This window comes from Prenolepis imparis, unplaced genomic scaffold (assembly GCF_030444845.1).
Source record: "Prenolepis imparis isolate NDT839.2.m4 unplaced genomic scaffold, iyPreImpa1.0 SCAF_12, whole genome shotgun sequence".
Lineage (NCBI taxonomy): Eukaryota > Metazoa > Arthropoda > Insecta > Hymenoptera > Formicidae > Prenolepis > Prenolepis imparis.
In genome coordinates this window covers 12,138,829-12,161,822 of record NW_028141170.1, presented here as the reverse complement: position 1 = coordinate 12,161,822, position 22,994 = coordinate 12,138,829, and the positions used below count along the sequence as shown (strand labels likewise).

The 22,994-nt window shown below is 37.0% G+C and overlaps 1 protein-coding gene across 3 annotated transcripts in view; it reads left to right on the top strand.

Moving 5' to 3' along the window:
• The window catches only part of LOC145944034 (2-oxoadipate dehydrogenase complex component E1), a 141,620-nt gene that overhangs the window by 104,713 nt on the left and 13,913 nt on the right, over nt 1–22,994 (top strand). Inside the window, exons 8-11 of one of the 3 annotated variants that reach the window (XM_083051989.1) lie at nt 12,631–12,838; nt 14,620–15,032; nt 15,125–15,245; nt 15,311–15,384. In XM_083051989.1, coding sequence (XP_082908115.1) covers nt 12,631–12,838; nt 14,620–15,032; nt 15,125–15,245; nt 15,311–15,339 — 771 coding nt within the window. In that variant the 3' untranslated portion in view covers nt 15,340–15,384. Of the gene's footprint in view, nt 1–12,630; nt 12,839–14,619; nt 15,033–15,124; nt 15,246–15,310; nt 15,385–22,994 lie in introns of those variants that run through there. The other 2 variants (XM_083051988.1, XM_083051990.1) reach the window with 2 other exon arrangements.

Sequence of the window (22,994 nt, the reverse complement as noted above, 5' to 3'; positions counted from 1 at the left end):
TGGAAATGGGATGAGGAAAAAGAGGTACTAAGGAGGGAAGAGGGAGGAGTGAGGGAATGGGGAGAAAATGATAGGGAGAAAGAAAATGGAGACAGGATGGAGTCAGATTCGGTAAGTGAGGCAAAAAAGGAGGGGGGGACACAGAGAGAAATGGGGAGGTTATAGAGGGAGACGAGGAGAAGAAGGGAAATAGGGAAGTGAGAGAGGGGAAAGGGGCGAGGGAAAGGAATAGGGGGAAGGAGGGCAAGAAAAAAGGAGAAGGATGGAGAGTGACATATTGTAATGTGGCGGGGATGAGTAACAAGGAGGGGGACTTTTGGGAGAGGTTAGGGGAAGAGGATATTGTATTTTTATTAGAGACATGGCTGGACGAGAGGGAATGGATGGAGGAGGGAGGGAAGGGTGTAAGGGCGCTGATAGGAGGAGATTTAAATGCGAGGATGGGAGGATTAGGAGGAAGGATTAGTGAAGGGGTGGAAGGGTGGGAGGGAGGAAGAAAGTCAAAGGATGCAAAAGTAAACGGGGATGGGAAGAGATAGATAAATATGTTGGAAGAGTTGGGATGGGAGATACTGAATGGAGGGATGTCAGGGGATGAAAAGGGGAACTGGACGTATATGGGACCAAATGGGAAGTTGGTAATAGACTATGTAATAGGGAACGGGGGGATAAAGGAGAAAATTGAGAGGTTGGAAGTGGGTAGCAGAGTTGACTCGGATCATATGCCTCTGACGGTATGGATAAGAGGAGAAGGGGAAGAAAGGGACAGAAGAGGTGGAATTGGTCAGAGGAAGGGAAGGAATTCAGAGAATTGGTAGGGGAGATCAGGGGAGGAAGGATGGAGCTGGAGGAGGAGTGGAGGATGATGAAGGAAAAGTTGCAAGGAATTTTAAAAAAGAGAAATGAGAGGAGGGGGGAGAAGAGAGGGAAAGGAAGAGGGTGGTTTGATGGAGAATGTATGGAGGAGAAGAGAAGAGTCAGGAGAGAACTTAGGAAATGGAAGTGGGAGGGGGGAAAAGGTGAAAAGTATAAAGAGAGAGTACGAAAAACTATGTAGGAAGAAAAAGGAGGAGGAGAATGAGGAGTGGATAAGGAAGGCAAAGGAGGCAAAGACAGAGGGACAGGTATGGGAAATAGTTAAAAAAGAAAGGAGGGGTGGGAGAAAGGGGAAGGAATAGAGATAAGGGAATGGGATAACTACTTTAAGGAGCTGTTAGGAAGGGTGGAGTCGAGGGTAGTGAAAGGGAGGCTCAGCGGGTTAAGGGAGGACGAGGAAGAGGAGATAAGCGAAGGGGAGATAAAGAAGGTGATCGCAAAGATAAGGGACAATAAGGCAATAGGTGTAGATGGGATACCGGGGGAAGTATGAAAGTATGGAGGGAAGGAATTGAAAAAATGGAGTTGGGCTACATGCAATAGAATATGGAGGGGAAATGGATTAGGGAGTGGAGTGAAGGTCTAGTTGTCCCAATCATGAAGAAAGGAGAGGGAAAGGAGGTGTCGGACTTTAGGGGGGTTACGCTGGCACCGTCGTTGTACAAAGTGTATGCGGCGGTGCTGGCGGAAAGGCTAAGACAGGATATAGAGGGGAGGGGCCTGATTCCACCGAATCAAACGGGGTTTAGGAAGGGGATGGGTACTATTAATAATGTGTACGGGCTAAATTATTTAATAAACAGGCAAATTAACAGGAAGGGGGGATACTGGTGCTATTTTTTGTGGAGGGCAGCGTTTGATTTGGTGGATAGGACAAAGTTGATTGCAGCAATGAGAGAGAGGGGGGTAAGAGAGGGACTGGTGAGTAGGTGCGAAGATATATTGGGAGAGGTGAGTTTTAGGGTGAGGGTAGGAGATGAGAGAGGTGACAAATTTTGTACGGAAAGGGGGGTGAGGCAGGGTTGCCCTCTAAGTCCGCTACTTACCGGGGAGGGATAAAACTGGGCGGGGAGAAGGTGTACACGTTAGCGTACGCAGATGATGTGGTGCTGATGGCGGAGGATGAAGGAGGGATGAAGTGTATGTTAGAGAGATTGGGAAGATATCTAGAAGGGAAGGGGTTGGAGCTAAATGTAAGGAAATCGAAAATCATGAGATGCAGGAAAGGGACAGGTAGATTCAAAAAGGTTAGTTGGGTTTGGAGGGGGAAGAGGTTAGAAGAGGTGAGAGAATACAAATATTTAGGATATATAATTCAGAGGAATGGGAGGCAGGATAGGCAAGTAAATGATAGGGTAGCGAGGGGGGCGGCAATACTGGGACAAGTGTGGGGGATAGGGGAGAGGAGATTTGGAGGAGATTGGGGAAAAAGAGTATGGTTGTTCGACGCGTTAGTGTGGGCAGTGTTGGGGTGTATGGAGTGGAAATTTGGGGGTGGAAAGAGAGGGAAGGAATGGAAAGGATAGAGGAAAGATATTTAAAATGAATTTTGGAAGTAGATTAAGGGACGCCGGGTTATATGATAAGGGAAGAATTGCAAAAGAAGAAGCTAAAGGTGAGGATGGGGAGAAGGGTATGGGGGTATGAAAAAAGATTGGAAGAGGGAAGGGGAGGGCAGATAGCGAAAAAGTGCTTAGAGAAAGTAAAGAGTAGGGCGATGAAAGGAGTAGAATTATCGGACTGGGAAGAGGAGAGAAGGGAATTTTTTGAGGATAAGGGATTGAAACTAGGAGAGGTAGAGGAGAGTAGGAAAAAGGAGGAATTCAGGTGGGAAGAGGTGGAGACACTAAGCAAATTAAGAGAAAGGGAGGAGAGATGGGGAAAAATAGAAACGTCGAAATATAACAGGTGGTACAAATGGATCAAGGGGGAGGGAATTCCGGCGTATCTCAAGAAGGGGTGGGGTAAAAATAGATGGCAGAGAATTGCGTGGTATAGACTAGGGAATGGGATGAGAGGAAGTAGGTACTGGGAGAAAGAGGAAGAGAAAGTGTGTAGAATGTGTGGGGGAGAAAAGGAAGAGTGGGAGCATGTCTGGGAGGATTGTCTGGAATGGGGGGAAGAGTGGAGCTGGCAGAAAATAATGGGGATGGTATTGGGGGAGGAGGGGGAAGGAGAAAATTGGTTTAAAAAGTTAGAGGAGATCAGAGGAGAGGGGGTAAAGGGGGAAGACTCAGAGGAGGACAGGGAACGTAGGGAGGAAGAGGGAGGGGAAGAGGGAGAGGGAGGGGGAGAGAGAGAGAGAACGAATGGGAAAAAGTGAGAGCTAAATAACACGCAACCGGAAGCGGAGGTCCTATTAGCATTAAGATTAGCATTAAGATTAGCATTAAGATTAGAATAAGCGCAGAGAAATAAAGGTAGGATAGGGTAGAAAAGACGTGTGTGTGTGTGTGTGTGTGTGTGTGTGTGTGTGTGTGTGTGTGTGTGTGTGTGTGTGTGTGTGTGTGTGTGTGTGTGTGTGTGTGTGTGTGTGTGTGTGTGTGTGTGTGTGTGTGTGTGTGTGTGTGTGTGTGTGTGTGTGTGTGTGTGTGTGTGTGTGTGTGTGTGTGTGTGTGTGTGTGTGTGTGTGTGTGTGTGTGTGTGTGTGTGTGTGTGTGTGTGTGTGTGTGTGTGTGTGTGTGTGTGTGTGTGTGTGTGTGTGTGTGTGTGTGTGTGTGTGTGTGTGTGTGTGTGTGTGTGTGTGTGTGTGTGTGTGTGTGTGTGTGTACGGTTAGGATGAGCGTAGCGAGACAGAGAGCGGACTTAAACATGCGAGTAGGAAATATTTAAGCGATAAAGCGTGATGTAAATAATGTATTATTTTTTTTCTCATACTTTGTTAATTTTCTGTTCTGTTTCTTTTTCTTTTTTGTATATTATTATTATTATTGTATAAATATCTATTTTTGTTTCTTTTTGTTTGTCTATACGGTTTACTTTGTAAATATGAGCGGAGAAAATGTGGATCGATGTAAGAAATTGAAGCCCTTAGGGGGTCAATAAATTAATTATCTATCTATTATCTATTACGGACTAATGCACGGCGTTCGTCTATTGAACGTTTTATAAGATAGATCTGAATAATAAACTGTTATTAACAAATTTATACATGTGTGTGCGCGTGTGTGTATATGTGTGTGTCTGTTTAAAATGGGACACCCTGTATATATATACATACACATACATACATGCATACATATATGCTTACAATTTTTTAAAATATTTTTTATTTGATTTTTCATTAATACTGTTCAAATTTCTTCATGCTATCACATGAACAAGTTTGAACAGATAATTGAATCGGGTTCTCATCCTCTTTATCTTCTGATGAAGTTCTTACTGAAGTTCTGACTTTGGTTTTTAATAGTGTCAAAATATTTTCCACATCTACAGTAAGTTTTATAATTGGTCTTTTAAGAACAGTTACTTGGTTTGATAATTCTTGTAATTGTTTCTCCATTTTTTTTAAAGATTCTGAAAGTTCAGGAAAAAGTATTTTCAAAATAAATTATCAATATTACATCTCATTCATATCTTATTGTTAGTTATATTTATCTTCATGCTCGCAATTATATTTTGTAAATTTAAATTTTTTAAAAGATAATCGTTTTTCACTCGATCTTCTAAAAATATCACTGGCTGTCTCTAAATCCTCTGAAGAAAAAGACACTAATCGTTTCCCTTTAATAATACTTAATTTTTTATATTTTTTCTAAAAATATTTATTTTTATCTTCACTTTTGAAACACCGTGTATATAAGTCAAAAAATTGTAATTAATATACTTACGAAAGGTTTCATCGTGAACATTTTCTCTTAAAATCGTGACAGAGTTTAATATTTCTTTTGACGATTTTTGACTTTTATCAGTCTGATTCTTCTAAATCATTTTTTGCCCTTGTCTGTTGTAAATACATATTGTTAGGCGTTTAATTAAAAAAATTTTTCTTTCGCATCAGAATATGTTTCTAATTCCTAAATTATTAATAACATACATTATGAGTATTATTTATAAATATCATTAAAAAATAGTAATAATTTTTTTCAAATAATTGTTACATAAAGAAGCTGAGATAAAAAAGATAAAAATTATTTTACAGCGCAAACAATCTTCTATTCTCAAAGTTGTAGAACAAATTTTTTAGAAAAGCATTATTGTGTGTGCGTAAGAGTTTTTTTGCAATAAATTATTGACAGAGAAGCATATTAATAAAAATAAAATACAAAGTCACAAACATCAAGAAAAACATTTCTTAAATTTATTTGCTTTTCCACGTGATTGTATGACGTATTTTGGCCATGAGTGATCTGGTCGCTGACAGGTTTTAACAAGATTTCTTAATTTTATTAATTTTTCCTTATTACAAGGTGGTAGCATAAAATAACACAAGAATTCTTTTTTTTAGTGTCCCACGTTATCCACTCCTTCGGCACTATGTCAACACTTTTTACTTTTATTTTTTGTGCTTTTAAATTCAACTAATCTATATTTATAATCGTCACTCATCTGCAATTATCAAAAATATTTTTGTATAACTCGTGAATTTTTTATTGGAACAGATAAGTAATATAAACAGTTTATAAAATTGTAGTCAATACTTACCCTGAAAGAATGCGAGAATATAAGAATTATAATAATATTATATTATTCACAATTTCTTCAATTATTCACAATTCACATATATTACAATGACAGACGTGAATGGGCATAACCTTTTTGAAAATAACATTTAGTTGCTAAGGAAACAAAATATGTGCCGAGCGCTCATCGGCACCTTCAACCTTCAATCTGTATGAAGCAGTGTTAATAATATAATTATCTGTTCTATTACATATGCAATAATCCTAATACATACATTTTTTCTTTTTCAAGTTCACTAAGATTTATATTTCATTTTTTTCTGAATCTCGTTTACTTTACATATGACAATCCTTCTATTTCTTTTTGTTACAGTCCACGCTAGCAAATATTTTGAATTACATGGATAATTATACATAAATTTTTTTTTCTTTAAAATATCACCATAAACTATATGTTTTAACTGACAAGGGACATGTCACAACTGTCCGGAACCGATTTGATTCTTCTTCAAATATGTTGTTAAATACACAAATCTAAAAGACACGTATTTTTTTATATGTGCGGATATTGAGTTTTAAGGGGTGAAACACCCCTTTAAAGAAAAACAGTATTTTTCTTTAGGATCGAATATCTGGTAAACTATAAGAGGTAGAAAAAAAAGACGTACAACAAATTTTAATGGCTTGAAGAGTACTTTAAAGTTATATGAACAAAATTTTTTTATTTTTATTTTTTTTAAATACCCCACCACTTAATTTTTTTTTTTCAAAATAAAAAAATTTTGTTTATATAACTTTAAAGTACTCTTCAAGCCATTAAAATTTGTTGTACGTCTTTTTTTTCTACCTCTTATAGTTTACCAGATATTCGATCCTAAAGAAAAATACCGTTTTTCTTTAAAGGGGTGTTTCACCCCTTAAAACTCAATATCCGCACATATAAAAAAATACGTGTCTTTTAGATTTGTGTATTTAACAACATATTTGAAGAAGAATCAAATCGGTTCCGGACAGTTGTGACATGTCCCTTGTGAGTTCGATTCTCAGGAAGATAAATATTATGTATTATTTTACCATTAGAAAGTAAAACTGTATTATTAGGTGATTTTGTTATTATAGCACATCTTTATATCGTACTTTTTTTATATTTATTTTTCCTGAATGTTTACAGCTTGATTTTTTTAGAATTTCAATAATGATATCTTTGGTTGTGCTTCATGAATACAAGATATTTCATTATAACGACGGCATATATTTGCGATAATGGTTTATTGCCGTTACGCAATAATTTCTTTATTTTTCTTAATACATTTTCGAACGGAAGTGATGTAATGTCTGATAGGGGACATGAATGATACATCATCAGCAATGTGCAGCAAATTATGAATGTTACCGATTAAAAATTCATCTCCATAAAAGTTTGATATATGTATGAGATGAACAAATTTTTTAAATAAGTTTTGTGCATGCGTACAATATTTTAACGCTGTGTCTTTTCCGGACAAAATTCGAATAGCTGTGTAAAGAATCATAAAATGTTTATAAATATCTTCGGGTAAAATTTTTTAAAAAATAATTGGTCCAATATATAAGTGAAGAAAATGGGCTATTGTTCCGAAAGGAACACTTAGAGTTTATGGCAGTCCTTTTGCGTACTGAAATTAGATATTAAAATAGTGTAATATACAAAACAGCCGCGGAAAATCATTTTTTCCAAAGTTTTTACCTAAAAGAAAAATCTCAACTAAACCCAATTACAGCAAAGGAAAACTATTTTTTCAATTTGTTTCCTAGAAATCTTTTAGTTAACAATAACAAAAGCAAAAATAAATGAACTACAACAATAATAATGAAAATAATAATATGAGTATGTTATGAATAGGGGAGAATGTGTTATTTCTGGAATCCTTCAACTTGATACATGTATTTGACAGATTTTTTACTGAAAAAAGAACATCGCGATCAAACGGAATGTTTCCGTATGTTTGTTAAAAGACATTTATATGTTTCTGCTCTTAGCATTAACTAGAATTAATGACGAGGACAGGCAGGTTTTTAGTTCCAAATTTTAATTTTCTTTTCATTTTTTGTTTTTTGTTTTGTATTTTTTAATTTTTTCTGTTTTATTTTTTTTTTTTTGTGTTTTTATATTTTTTGTTTTATATATTTTTTAATTTTTTTGTAATTTTGTATTTTTTATAAATAATTATTATAATTAAAATTAATTATATATTTAAATTTCACACATAATTTTATATTACCTGGATATATTTTTCGAATGTAGCGAATTATTTCTGCAAATGCATCATTCCCATTTTTTCAATTCTCCGTCTCCACAAATATTCGTAGAGATGATAATTGTATTGTGCCAAATACCTCCTCTTTGCAGTCTAGCTCGCAGCGGTCTCCATTATGATTCCATTCGTTATGTATTTGCTCCTGTTTCTGAATCTATAAAATTAACAGAATGATTTACTAATAAATGTTCATAACTTTCCGCTTGGAGCAGATCGTACGCTCGCCAGCAATTGAAATGAATGATTATTCCAGGAGCAACATGTTTTTTTATTAAGCGGACTAGAGAGAGTTTTTCGGCTTTGCTTGTTTTCTGGACAAAATTTCTAATCTAATTTCGCTCATCTGACAATCGATTGCCCCAAAAATCCACTGTCCATCGACAATGTTTTTTCATATTTTCGACGACCGAATTTCATTTCATCGATTTCAACAATGAAACCAATACCTCCAATAGGACCAGCTGCAATATAAATATCATCTAGTGTAAGCATACATACTTCTCGGTAATAAGAAAAAATGACAGCTACCATTTCTTTTGAAATAGTTTGTATTTAATCTGCACTGACTTCGGTAATCGTATTGTCATAACTACTTTTATTTGTAAATAAATATGTTACTGTTACGTCCAGACTCGAGGAAGGAAGAGTCGAAAGGAAGGACGTAACTAAATTTATTTCGAACGACGGCAGACCTGAACGAACGTCTGGGCCCAAATAGGTCAACGACCGCAAGGGTCGCTCTTACTCTATTTAAAGGGCCGTTCGCTCGGTGGTCCCTTTTCGGCAAGAGAATTTAATCTCTTTTGCGCAGGATGGGACCTTGTGCGATCTTGGTTTACGGGAATGAGTGGGAACGGGTTATAAATTAAAGAGTATTAGGCCTCATATTAAAACAATTAATTTATTTTACTCTTAAAAAACGAGAAAAGAAGAATTAAATTTATAAGAATCATATTATACTTATACATTATTATTATTATTATTATTTATTCTAATTGTGTACTTCTCTTAGTCGAGAAAAAAGAAAAGAAATAGATGCTCGTGTGTATGTGTGAGTGATTGTGTATAAATCGCGGGTGATACATAGATACGGAAGTCTTCAATCGGGGCAGAAAGGGGAAAGAGTTATTGTTTAAATTTTAGGGTCCCGATTGGTGGTTACAATAATTTAAATGATAATAGATATATAAAAATAGTGTCCATGTGTGTGCGTGTGAGAGAGAATGCTAGTTTATGAGAGTTCGGTAATTTCGACGGTGGAAGGGAAAAGGAAGGCGCGAAGGATATCGACGGGGAATCCGATAGGGTTGGGATGGATAGGAGTAAACATAGAGATGTGGGCGCCGGGGAGACTTCTCGCTACAATTCTCATGAACTGCTCTTCATCGGGATCGTCTGGCCCGCAGGTGTAAACACCTTCTGGGAGTGGGAGCTCTAGTATAGGGAAATTAGAAAGGAGCCATCTATAACATTCGTCTTCGTGTTGGAATGGAATATGCCCGATGTGTCTCCTTAAAAAGGAGTAGGCCTCGTTATAAATGAAGGGGATTTCTACTACCTCTTGACAAGTGCAACCTTCGTCACACTCTATATTAAGTGGAGAGGGGGAGGGAGACTGATTGAGACAAAGAGAGGGAGGGTGGTTCTGAGGTGCAGAAGATGGAATGTGCGATGGCTCTGGAGAGGAAATCAGAGGGTCAAGGGGAGTGTCAGGGTTCTTATTTCTGCTGTGTTTATTTATTATATGAATGTGTTCTGTAATTAAGCGCTCTAATAATTCCTGGGTTGGACTATCGTCCGGGAATGAATCGGCCGTAGCCCGAGCCACTTCTTGCCTCAGGCGTCGATTCCGACGATTTCGCGCATGCTTTGCTCCAGCTCTCGAAGTCCGCTTTCTTAAGTTGTCCACTAAGAATGACGAACGATAAGAAAAATCAATCGAGGCGATGGAGTGCAATTTCGAAATAATTCTTGGAATACTATTCTCTTTCCATTCTGTCGTTATTAATTCTATTTCTTATTCCTTGCGCTTGTAGGATTCTAGAGAGAGAGAGAGAGAGAGAGAGAGATAGAGAGAGGGAGAGAGAGACTGGATAATGTTGAGTAGGGGAAAGGTATGGGAAACGGTATCACGAATCTCTCCGTTATCACGGGAGATCCTGAGTGATTTTTGGAACGGGTGAAATCACGGATCTCGCCGTTATCATGGGAAATCCTGAGTGATTTTTCGGGATGGATGAAATCACGGATCTCGCCGTTATCACGGGAAATCCTGAGTGATTTTTGGAACGGGTGAAATCACGGATCTCGCCGTTATCACGGGAAATCCTGCGTGATTTTTGGAGATGGATGAAATCACGGATCTCACCGTTATCACGGGAAATCCTGAGTGATTTTTGGAACGGGTGAAATCACGGATCTCGCCGTTATCACGGGAAATCTTGAGTGATTTTTGGAACGGGTGAAATCACGGATCTCGCCGTTATCACGGGAAATCCTGAGTGATTTTTGAAACGGGTGAAATCACGGATCTCGCCGTTATCACGGGAAATCCTGAGTGATTTTCGGGGCGGAAGAGAGAGGGAGAAGAAGGTTTAGGGTTGGATATGATAGGACTTGCGCAAAAGGAGATAAAGAAGATGGCTTTATCTTAAATCCAAGAATTATTTTGATACGGGGTGAAAATTGTACTTTATGTTTTTCCCTTTTTATATACATATATGTGTGTCTTGACTTACTGTTAGTAGAGTGCGTTGTTAATAATGGCTGCAGGGTTCTAGTCTGGTTGTGTGGTCTTCCGGACTTCCACTATGTTTTTTCACTTGCACTCTAACGAACGTCGGAATTTGAGTTGAAAGCGGATTTCGAAATTGAAAGTATATAAAAGTCCGAAGAGTCTAGATACGAGCTCGGATAGCTTGTACACGGCAAACTGCGCTCGAAAGTTCGGATTAAAATCTAATCTCTCGAGAGATATCGCGGGTATATAAACCTTCTTGCTCCTCCTCTCCATTGGTTTATTAACATTTCCTGACGAATAGGAAATTTTTCAATGACCCTTTAGGTCCCGGAGGCGTCTCTTTTAATTTTACAATTACTACGATTGATTAGGGCTTTTGTTTAGAGCTCTAGGTTTCGACCAATGGAGAATTTGTTGTAGTCAAGTGAGGTTGATATTTTTATTACCCTCTCGAATTTATCTCAGGCAGATATCGCGTAACGACGATCTGTCAGGCGAGAATTGTTTAGAATCGCTTATCGTTGTTAGTCTTTCTTCTAAAATTTTATTAGTCTTCCCAACTGTTGGTTTTAGAGAACTGTCGCCTAGTTTAACTTCTTAGAATATGATAAGTTACAGCTTGAATTTTGTGAGTTGATCTGTATGTATTCTTTTATTTTTACGATGAAGCTGTCTCGAGATATGTTTGCATCGCCTGTCAGATCGTCGGTTTATCTGCGCGACTGTGATATTTAAAATATCGCCTTGCGTTCTCCGAAAGAAAAGAATCGTGGAGTCCACAGGACGTAACGATTTTTTTACTATTATTATTAAACTATCTCTGTGTATGTTTTTCTCGCTCAGATCACAGTTTATTAGTGCAGCTGCAATATTTCAAATATCGCCTTGCATTCTCCGAAAGAAAAGAATCGTGGAGTCCACAAAACGTAACATTACTAAAATTACATTTTCCATTGAAAGATTGTGATATTCAATCCAAGTATTTGTGCTATAGTACGAATTTTATGTTTTTAATCTGCACTGACTTCGGTAATCGTATTGTCATAACTACTTTTATTTGTAAATAAGTATGTTACTAAAATTACATTTTCCATTGAAAGATTGTGATATTCAATCCAAGTATTTTGTGCTATAGTACGAATTTTATGTTTTTGACATCGAAATCGAAGTCCGATAGCAGTTGCAGAAGTCGAGTATTCTCGACATGATGGGATGAGTTTCATCAGATCCTTTCCATTTTTTGGACATTTTCTAATTGTTGGCAGAAGCTTAACGCTTTGTGCCCATTTAATGCATGTGTCACGATCTTTCAAAACATCACGGAAAAGCCGATGCAAATTCTAACATCTTTGCAAAGAATCTTCGGATGAAGAGGTAGCCATTGTCGTTATTTTGTAAATATGGAAATTTTATCAGTAAAGAAGTTAAACGTAACGTTAATTAACAGTTTTTAATTTGATTAATGTTTTTGTGTATATTTTGTGAATATATAGCGAATATGTGTGTGAATATGTTATGTAGGTATGTATATAAAATATACAGGGTGTCCCAGAATTCGCGGACACGGAATGCACAGCGTAATTGTCCGTGCTAAAAGAAACAACTTTTTCCTCTAACAAAATTGTGTCTGAACACTATTTTCTAAACGAGAGCAACTTAAAGCTAACGAATATGCGCTCCAGATTACGCATGAATCAGGAGTGGCACGCACACGGCGTGCGTGACGCGTGAACGTGTATGCTATTTTACTATTTTACTAAAGATTTTATAAGAATTATGTATGATATTTAAATGTCGCTTTTTTAATAACTTACTTTATAATAGTTCTAATAAAATTTTTAGTAAAATAACGTACATGTTTACGCACGCCGTGCGTGCGCCGCTCCTGAATTATGCGTAATCTGGAGCGCTTATTCGTTAGCTTTAAGTTGCTCTCATTAAAAAGAAAGTGTTCAGACACAATTTTGTCAAAGGAAAAAGTTGTTTCTTTTAGCACGGAAAATCACGCTGTGCATTCCGTGTCCGCGAATTCTGGGACACCCTGTACATATATATTTTTTTAATTAATAAAAATATTTATTCTATAACATTAAAGGACATTCACCCACAATTACTGAAAAATCATATTCAAAATCGTCTAAGAAAGATTGAAAACGGTAAAGCTTTGGATTGGTCGACCGCTGAGGCGTTAGCTATCGGTTCTCTATTATATGAAGGATATAAAGTTAGAATAAGCGGACAAGATGTGGGTCGTGGAACTTTTTCACAAAGACACGCGATGTTTGTTGATCAATCTACAGAAGGTATATCATCAAATTTTCTATAATTTAACAGATATCTTTAACATTTTAAATTAATAAATACTAATCATAATAATATATTAAAAGCTTTTTTTGACGAGCGAATAATAGGTGTAAATTTAAATTAATTGTGTATTTGTTTACATTACATGAGACGTTTCGACACTTACTTGTGTCTTTTCAATCATGTTATAAATTAAACCTTATATAAAATCATTAAATTAAATCTAGACGAACGCAAGTATGTAGTCGTAGGTCAACATCTTTTCTTTTCGGTTGGTGAGCATGGTTAAACGATGATGGTCCATTAATTAAAAGTCACGTTATGAACAATGGTCAGATTGGTGTTCTGTTATCAATAATTAGTTAAATTAAGACTTAAGTATAGTGGCTATTATTGAACACTTATTAAAAGTAAAATCACACTCACTATTATGTGCCTGAATACATTATTATATATATTGTTATATATATTGTATATATATATATATATATATATATATACACATTATTCTTAATAACTATTGTCTAGATTGAATATACTGTGAGGGACTCTCAGAAGTTAGATTTTATATACAAAACCTTTTCAAGGAGATAAATGTTTATCTTTGTTTAAAGAGTCAAGTAACGGAAAATAGCTTTTGTCTAACAATTCTGTGTCATCCATATAGTTTAAATTGTTATTTTGTTGTTTGATGAATATTGTTTCAGATATTAATCTTTTACATCTTAACAAAACATTTAGATTAACAGAATTTTCTCAGGGATATAGATGTTTTAATCGACTAAATAAATTCATTAAATTACACAAAGATACAACTCCTCTCATGCATAATAACAACATAATTTATAAAATATTTGTAAAGATTGCAATGCCACATATGTCGGACAAACTAAAAGGCAATTAAAAACTAGAGTTAATGAACATAAAAGAAACATTAAACAAACATCAAATCTTTCTGTTATATCTCAACACATATGGATCACAATCACACAATAAATTGGGACGGCACAAAAATTTTTGAACATGAAAATAATTATTATAAAAGATTAATATCTGAAACAATATTCATCAAACAACAAAATAACGGTTTAAACTATATGGATGACACAGAATTGTTAGACAAAAGCTATTTTCCGTTACTTGACTCTTTAACAAAGATAAACATTTATCTCCTTGAAAAGGTTTTGTATATAAAATCTAACTTCTGAGAGTCCCTCACAGTATATTCGATCTAGACTATAATAGTATTAAGAATAATGTATATATATTATATATATATATATATATATATATATATATATATATATATATATATATAATAATGTATTCAGGCACATAATAGTGAGTGTGATTTTACTTTTAATAAGTGTTCAATAATAGCCACTATACTTAAGTCTTAATTTAACTAATTATTGATAACAGAACACCAATCTGACCATTGTTCATAACGTGACTTCTAATTAATGGACCATCATTGTTTAACCATGCTCACCAACCGAAAAGAAAAGATGTTGACCTACGACTACATACTTGCGTTCGTCTAGATTTAATTTAATGATTTTATATAAGGTTATTTTATAACATGATTGAAAAGACACAAGTAAGTGTCGAAACGTCTCATGTAATGTAAACAAATACACAATTAATTTAAATTTACACCTATTATTCGCTCGTCAAAAAAAGCCTTTAATATATTATTATGATTAGTATTTATTAATACGTACGAGCTACCACACAATTATATTTATTTATTTTAAATTAATGTTATTATATATTCTAGCTAGTTTTATCCCGTTAAATTCTATGGTTAGTGATCAAACTGGCAAATTAGAAATAGCTAATAGCATATTGTCTGAGGAAGCTGTACTAGGTTTTGAGTATGGTATGAGTATAGTATCACCATTTATATTGCCTATTTGGGAAGCTCAATTCGGGGATTTCTTCAATGGAGCCCAAATCATTATCGATACGTATATAACAAGCGGAGAAGCAAAATGGATGTTAAGCAGTGGTCTAACGATGCTCTTACCACATGGATATGATGGTGCTGGTCCAGAACACAGTTCATGTAGACTCGAAAGATTCTTACAATTAACCGATAGTAAAGACAATGAAATCGACGGTGATGACATTAATATACAAATTGCAAATCCCACTGAACCAGCACAATATTTTCATTTATTAAGAAGGCAGGTAAGAGAATAAAATGTATTGTAAATGAGAAAAACAATTTCTGTTATCATAAATTGCGAACATTTAAATTAAAAAATCTAATGGATTTATAGATGATAAGAAATTACCGAAAACCTTTGATCATGGTAACACCTAAAATTTTGTTGCGTCATCCAGCAGCGGTATCATCCTTCTCAGATTTTAAGCCTGAGACGAGTTTCAAAACTATTATTGGTACGTATACCTTCTTAATTCTACTTTTAAAAAATAATCAATAATATTTATGAACAATTATGCAGGAATTCTATACCATCAGAAAAAATGTTAATATAAGTATAAGATATAAAAAAGTGACCAAAACATATTAAAAATATATGTATTTGTAAACACATCGCTCATATTACAAAAATATAAAAATATTTTGAAAATAAAATTTTTTTAATAATATTTTAAAGTAATTTGGAAAATAGTATTTAAAAAATGTTTCTTCTAAAACTTCCTAAAAAAATTTACGAATTTATTAAGAAATAAATCAATTTATTTTTATTCTTAAAATTCATGCAAAACTTTCGTATTAATTTAGGAGTTACAACATTTATTTACAATAAATAAACAATAAACTATTCAACTACAAACGAAGGGAAAATCACTACAAACAATAACAAACGACTCTAAAGCACATAGGCGCAAGTGGATTCAAGATATTTTTAAAACTAACAAAATTCAGTTATTTATTTATTGTAAATATGTTGTACCTTTTAAACTATTTAACTAAAAATGAAAGGAAAATTATTACAAACAATTTTAAATCATGATAATGATTTTTTTTATCTTAAAGTCGGACACTGACTTGACATAACAGCCATTTTTTTTTAATTTTCTGTTTGGCTTGAACTACAAACAAAAATATTGTTACTACAAATAACTGTAAACAAAATACTATCATTTTATATTAGAGTTACTAGATTTTACTAGTCAAAAGGTAATGCCCTATGTCCTATATTTTTTATCAGAAACTACTTATTCAACAGGTTTGAAATACAATGCAAGGATATTTCTTCTTTACATATATTATTTTTCAACATAATCTTCATCAACTTCTATAGCCTTATACCAGTACGATACATGTGCATGCTTGTCTTTACTGTACCAGCTCTTGTCCTGTCCACGTAGCCATGTCCTCACTGCTTGAATCGCACCCTCGTCATCTTCCAAACCTTGTCCCGCGAAGTGCATTTTTAAATGATTCAAAAAAATTGGTTATTGGACGCAATTGCTAAACTATATTCTCCATATTTATTCTATAATCTCGATCTGGCTTTTTCCGTTTTCCGGAATATATCTTTCTGGGCCACTTAAAGATATAACTTAAAGATATTTCTGGCGGGACAAGATTTGAGAATGACGAAGGTGCCATTCAAGCAATGAGAACATAGCTACGTAAACATTACAAGAACTGGTACAGTAAAGGCAAACATGCACTTGTATCGTGCTGACGTAAGGCTAAAGTTGTTGGAGATTATGTTGAAAAATAAAATATGTAAAGAGAAAACATTTATGTATATTTTGTGTAAATTTCAAACTTGTTGAAGTTTTCGAACAAAAAAAAATTTAGGGCATTATTTTCTAAGCAATCCTAATATATTAAAAACTTTATTTATTAAAAATAGTAGGTAAATATTGACAAAAGGGAACCCAGCATCAATAACGTTGATCTTGATATATATTATAAACCTTCTTCTGAATAACTTTCAAAAAATTTGAGTAACACTCGTTTGGACACTACACGATTGGACACATACACTGCACGATTGGGCGTCCAATGCAATGTCCAATAATTCTGTGTCCAATCGAGCAGTGTTCAATCTGAACGTATCCAATAATGCGTGTCCTATTGAGCGGTGTCTAATCGTTACGTGATCAATACGCCTGTTTTTCGTTTTTTAAATATAGGGATGTTCAAAAATAAAATATTGGTGTGGCCCTTGCTTTGTATGCAAATTGCATGGAAAATTGGAATGGAAAATTGGAATAAAAAATTGCAAAAAAAGGTTCACCCCCATCATCCCTTGCTTTCAGTACGACACGAGGTCTTTCTATAATTCCACATAGGTTTGCAACCATCCATGCGATTTAATCAATAAACATCTTTGGGAGGGCTCTGCTCCTCCACCCACGCTTTCATACTATACACATACACACACAAACCCATTCTTAAATATACATAGTGTAAATTTTGTTCTATTCATTTAACTTTTTTGTTATCAACTTTTTAATAAACAACGAGCGACGCCTAAAATCTTTTGAAAGTTACTCAGAAGAATGATCTCTGTAATATATGTCAAGATCAAAGTCACTGGGACTAGGTCTTCTTTTGTCAATATTTAAACAAATGTACATGTATTTTTATATCTCCTGTTTTCTTTCATACTAGCATGTTTAGTGATGCGTACTCATTGTCAGATTTATTAGGATGTATAACTTTCTCTAACAAGTAATACTACCCAAATGCCACTCGCCGATTTTTTTGAAACTTTGCATGTAGTACTTCAAAAAACATTTGACCCGTGTTTTTTTATTTTGGCCCATAAAGTGTTTTAAGGATAAAAATCACCCTCGGGATATCGGATTATATTGAGCTATATATTAAAACATTGTCTAGGGAAGTGATTATTTTGAAATTAAAAAATATCTCCATTTTATAAATCGGGTATATGCTCTATCGAATCATGATATTTTCAACTTCCGGTTCCAATAAAAAATGAGTGATTAAGACCGGAAGTGACTTTTTTTTAAATGGAACATGGTATTTTTTATTACAGATTCAGGGGCCCTATTCTTGAAATAGTTGCATATACGCAGAGAGAAACATGAGAGCGGGCCACCGCGATTCAGCGGACGCGTGTACTGATGCGCCCCCTGAGAAAGTGGACATAAACTACGTTGTTTCGCTCGGTAAAAAAACGTAGTAAATGGTTCGAATCCGTGATATGGTTCATATCCAAACTACTCAGATAAGAATCAAGTTGAGAACCAAACAGATGAGTCAGACAAGGACCAACAATTTATCGCTCTGGCTTTGTCTCACCAACGATGAGCGTCTCGTGGACTCGTGCGGCGGCAGGCCGCAATCAGTAACGTGATAACCACGGACTTAAGTGTACGTACTACGAGACGGGTTCGATTCCCGTCACTCGCACTTTTTTTTTATTATTTATGCAAATTAGAATATTTATTAATGTAAAACAAATTTAATTCAACAATTTATTTTAATTTGCGCTTTCAAAAAACAATTTTTTAAATTTACTCAGGAAACTGGATATAATTTTTATTCAACTTATAACCTAATTTTACACATTATATTTAATATAAAATGAAACAAATAATAAAACGCTTTATTGAAAGTGCAAATTAAAAAAATTGTTGAATTAATTTTGTTTTGACGAATAAATATTCTAATTTGCATAAATAATAAAAAAAAAGTGCGAGTGACGGGAATTGAACCCGACTCGTAGTACGTACACTTAAGTCCGTGGTTATCACGTTACTGGTTGTGAGTCGGGTTCGATTCCCGTCACTCGCACTTTTTTTTTATTATTTATGCAAATTAGAATATTTATTCATGTAAAACAAAATTAATTCAACAATTTTTTTAATATGCACTTTCAAAAAACAATTTTTTTAATGTACTCAGGAAACTGGATATAATTTTTATTTAACTTATAATCTGATTTTACACCTTATATTTAATATATTTAATTTTTTATATATTGCCCAAAGTTTAACGTCATAAAATTTTGTCCTTCTCGAATTACGTGGAACGCTACGCACGAAAGGCGAAATCTCGTGCCTGCCGCCGCACGAGTCTACGAGACACTCATCGTTGGTGAGACAAAGCCAGAGCGATAAATTGTTGGGCCTTGTCTGACTCATCTGTTTGGTTCTCAACTTGATTCTTATCTGAGTAGTTTGGATATGAACCATATCACGGATTCGAACCATTTATTACGTTTTTTACCGAGCGTAACGACGTAGTTTATGTCCACTTTCTCAGGGGGCGCATCAGTACACGCGTCCGCTGAATCCTTAGAACATATAGATATGGAAGGAGAATGCCTTTGTTCTCGACCAGAAAAAGATGTCCGGAGGAAGTGAGAAAGAAAATCATCGTTGCCTCTCTCTCAGAGAGTTACTGCTCGAAAGTGCGCACGCGCGGCTTAACGTTTAACATGATGCTTGTGTGCGTCAGCAAATGACACGCATGCGCACTTTCGAGCAGTAACTCTCTGAGAGAGAGGCAACGATGATTTTCTTTCTCACTTCCTCCGGACATGTTTCAGTCTGCTATTCTCCTTCCATATCTATATGTTCTAAGGCTGAATCACGGTGGCCGCTCTTATGTTTCTCTCTGGTATACGCAAGTTGCACATTGCGAATGATCGCACCTGAAAATCCCTAGAACGTTATTCTTGACGGTCGCAACCACAGACTTCTATATAACCTAGACTGCTAACAGATATAAGCGGACATGATGTACAGGTGTGCACGCGACGCCATATTTCGTGTGGGCATATTATATAGGGTGTCTATAATGTTATTTTATGATTGTAAGAGGATTATATTATGTATGTTATACACTCAAAAAACAATCAAAAAGATTTAGATATAAGTTTATTTTGAGGCTATCACGTCTATTGACATTTGAGACTACGTGCGTATTTTGTTTAATGAGAACTGAACACCCAGTATAATTTGCCCACGCGAAATATGGCTGCCATCCCCACCACTATTTGCACCTCGCATCACTTTTTCGAGTCATTTTGTACAGGTGTTGAAACGTATACGCAATTTCTCATTCGCAATGCAACGAATAGGTCATACCCATTACACTCATAGACATATTAATATAGACTGCTCATGAAGCAGTGGAATCGGGAGTGGGGGCGTCCTCCTCTGAAGTAAAGAATGGTACGAACAGTCCTGGGACTCGATTCTTGAATTCATTCGCAAGAGAAACGTATACGCAAATTCGGCTCTTACAGAAAAGTTGCAAGTTGATTGGCTATCGCATGGCTTTTAGCCAATCAACTTGCAACTTTTCTGTAAGAGCCGAATTTGCGCATACGTTTCTCTTGCGAATAAATTCAAGAATCGAGCCCCTGGCTTGCTGTCTTCTTCTAGTGGATGTGGCTTATGACGTAATCTGCGCACCAGTATGCGCAGTATACTATTAGAAGAAGACAGCAAGCCAGGACTGTTCGTGCTGTCTATTTCCCTCAGGAGGACACCTCCCATCACCTTATGAGCAGTCTATATTAATATGTTTATGGTCATACCATACTTTTCAAAAGAAACGTATACGATTTTAGAGTTTGTTGTCGCTCATGGCGTGATATATGGTTTATCAAAATTATACATATATATATTGCGACGACTTTTTCTCTTGTGAAGGAAAAATTATCCGCGGAGCAAGGGTTAGTCGCCGTCAAAAAAAGATAGTACTTTATTCGCGCGAGGGAACTTAGACGTTAGTCGCTCCGCGCGTACCGCAGCAGAACGCCAGCTTTAATATGCGATTCGCCGAAATTTTGGGCGCCAGACGCGGTCTTTCACACGTCAACTCGCGAAACACAAAACTTCAACGCGAACTCTGGGCCGGGAATTCCGCTACGGGCCGGTCAGCTCACCAAACGGCAGAGGGGCAGGGTGGTGTTGTCACTAAACGATTGGTTACAATAAGAAGCGCGAAATATCAAGAATGAGACAGACAATTTACTAGACGAGACACGAAAAACAAATAACATAACCAACGCGAAATCTGGGTGGTAATGTAACCAAATTATATTGTGAAATAAAAGGATTAAGGCCGCGGGGGCGCCAAAATAATGGAAACGAATCCGACTTATTACCACAGAATAGAGGTAAGTCAAATCAAGGTTACAGAGCAGTAAGGATAATAATTACAAAGAACAAAATAACCGGTTCACAATGGGTGAAGCTACGAGCGAAATACAATTGAAATAAAGTCCGTTCCGTTCAGAGAATTAAATTAAGTGATAATAATGATAAACTCAATTATCGCACGAAATGTTAAATTGCCGATAAGACACGAAGTCCATTCTGCACGCGAGAATCGGAGTATCGTGAGTAGTATTCTCGAATACGCCGGACATTGGTCGCAAAACGCAACTCAGCAGCCAGTAATCGAATATCGTAATCGTTGTTGACGTCGGTCTTAATTCGAAGCAGCGCGGTGCGCGACGGAATTACCAAAACGAAGATAGTATTAAAAAAACGAATAACTTACGGAGAGCGCAGGAACTTGCGCGAGGGAGAGAGATTCATTTCAATTTATCAGACAAAGAATCACTTGTCGCGACTAAGATGTTAGGAGAGGTCTCGTGCGACCGAACAGTCACACGCGCGATTTGCCGGCGGAATCTCTATCCGACGGGCGAACGGCGATACGACTATTGCGATCTCTCTCTCGCACGCGCACGTACACTACCGCTCTCTCTCTCTCCCTCTCCCTCTCTCCCTCTCTCCCTCTCTCCCTCCCTCTCCCTCTCTCCCTCTCCCTCTCTCCCTCTCTCCCTCTCTCCCTCTCTCCCTCTCTCCCTCTCTCCCTCTCTCCCTCTCTCCCTCTCTCCCTCTCTCCCTCTCTCCCCTCTCTCCCTCTCTCCCCTCTCTCCCTCTCTCCCTCTCTCTCTCTCTCTCTCTCTCTCTCTCTCTCTCTCTCTCTCTCTCTCTCTCTCTCTCTCTCTCTCGCTTTCGCGGGCGCCGGTCGTCGCACACACGCAACTACCTCTAACCAGCAATATCCTCGAGACTACTTGGGGTCCTCCTGTTCACGCGACAGGCTTCGCGTTCGGAGGGTACGCAATAATTACACGCAGGATACGGCCTGTTACATACGCGACCTTTCATAGACAAACGACGGAAAATCTCAAGGACGCGATAACAAAAAAAACCAACGTAGCGCGCAATACCCGATATAATCTCGGAGAGACAATGCTTTTACGCGAACTAAATCACCGGACTACGGTCTCGAGACTCTCTCCGCTTAACGCCAATCGCTTGCAAACACCAACTCGTTATTTAAGGGACCAAGCCCTCACAAAACGCTCAAATCACTAAAAATTCACGACGACGCTAGAACGGAGGAAGTTCGGACTCGAAAGAACGTAATTTTATCCATAGACTCACGACGGGTAGCCTCACCGATAGGATCTCCTCCTGTCTATTCGTTATTGGCTTGGAATTCGACTAAGTCCTCGCAATCGATCGATTCTTGACAGCTCGGGAGCGGGCACGCCACGTGTTACAAATCCGGAACAAGAGTGAAGGATCTATCGCTCCGAATCGATCTCGGAGCTCAATCCTGCGCGAAAGGGGGTGCGCGGGCGCCGACCCAATTACGGCGTCGCACGTCTTACCGCAGCCCCGGGTCTCCCGCAAAGCCGTACCTGGCGATACGGCGCCCTTATCGCTGACTCGCGATATTGTGAATTACGTATTCCGCGGGATTTTGCAGAGGGCCGGTTCGATCGAGATAGTAGGTAGAAACTCGATGGTCGTGCGCGAGCTGGATTTACGTTGTCGCCGGGTCTCCGTGCGTCCATCATTCCACCCTGAGTTGTGGTGGTGCCTCGCCCGGTCAATTGACGGCGGTCGCGAGGATCCGCGCTATTGCTCGTCGATGACAAGGTCTCGGGGTCGGCCTTGTTTTCCTCGATGGTTTACTTAATCTTCTGCTGACTCACTTCTCTCTCTCTCTCTCTTAGTGACAATAACATAATTCCCTCCGATATATAAAAGAAACAAAAATAAACGCGAATTAATAATTGTTTACGATCGCACCCGTCTCTCCGGGAATATCGGTGGGACTCTCGCTCTCTCTCGCGTGGCGTGGTCGCTCCGTCCTGGCCCCGCGATTTTTGGCAGGATAGATGCGAATAGTACTCTGCGTTGATACCACTGCTT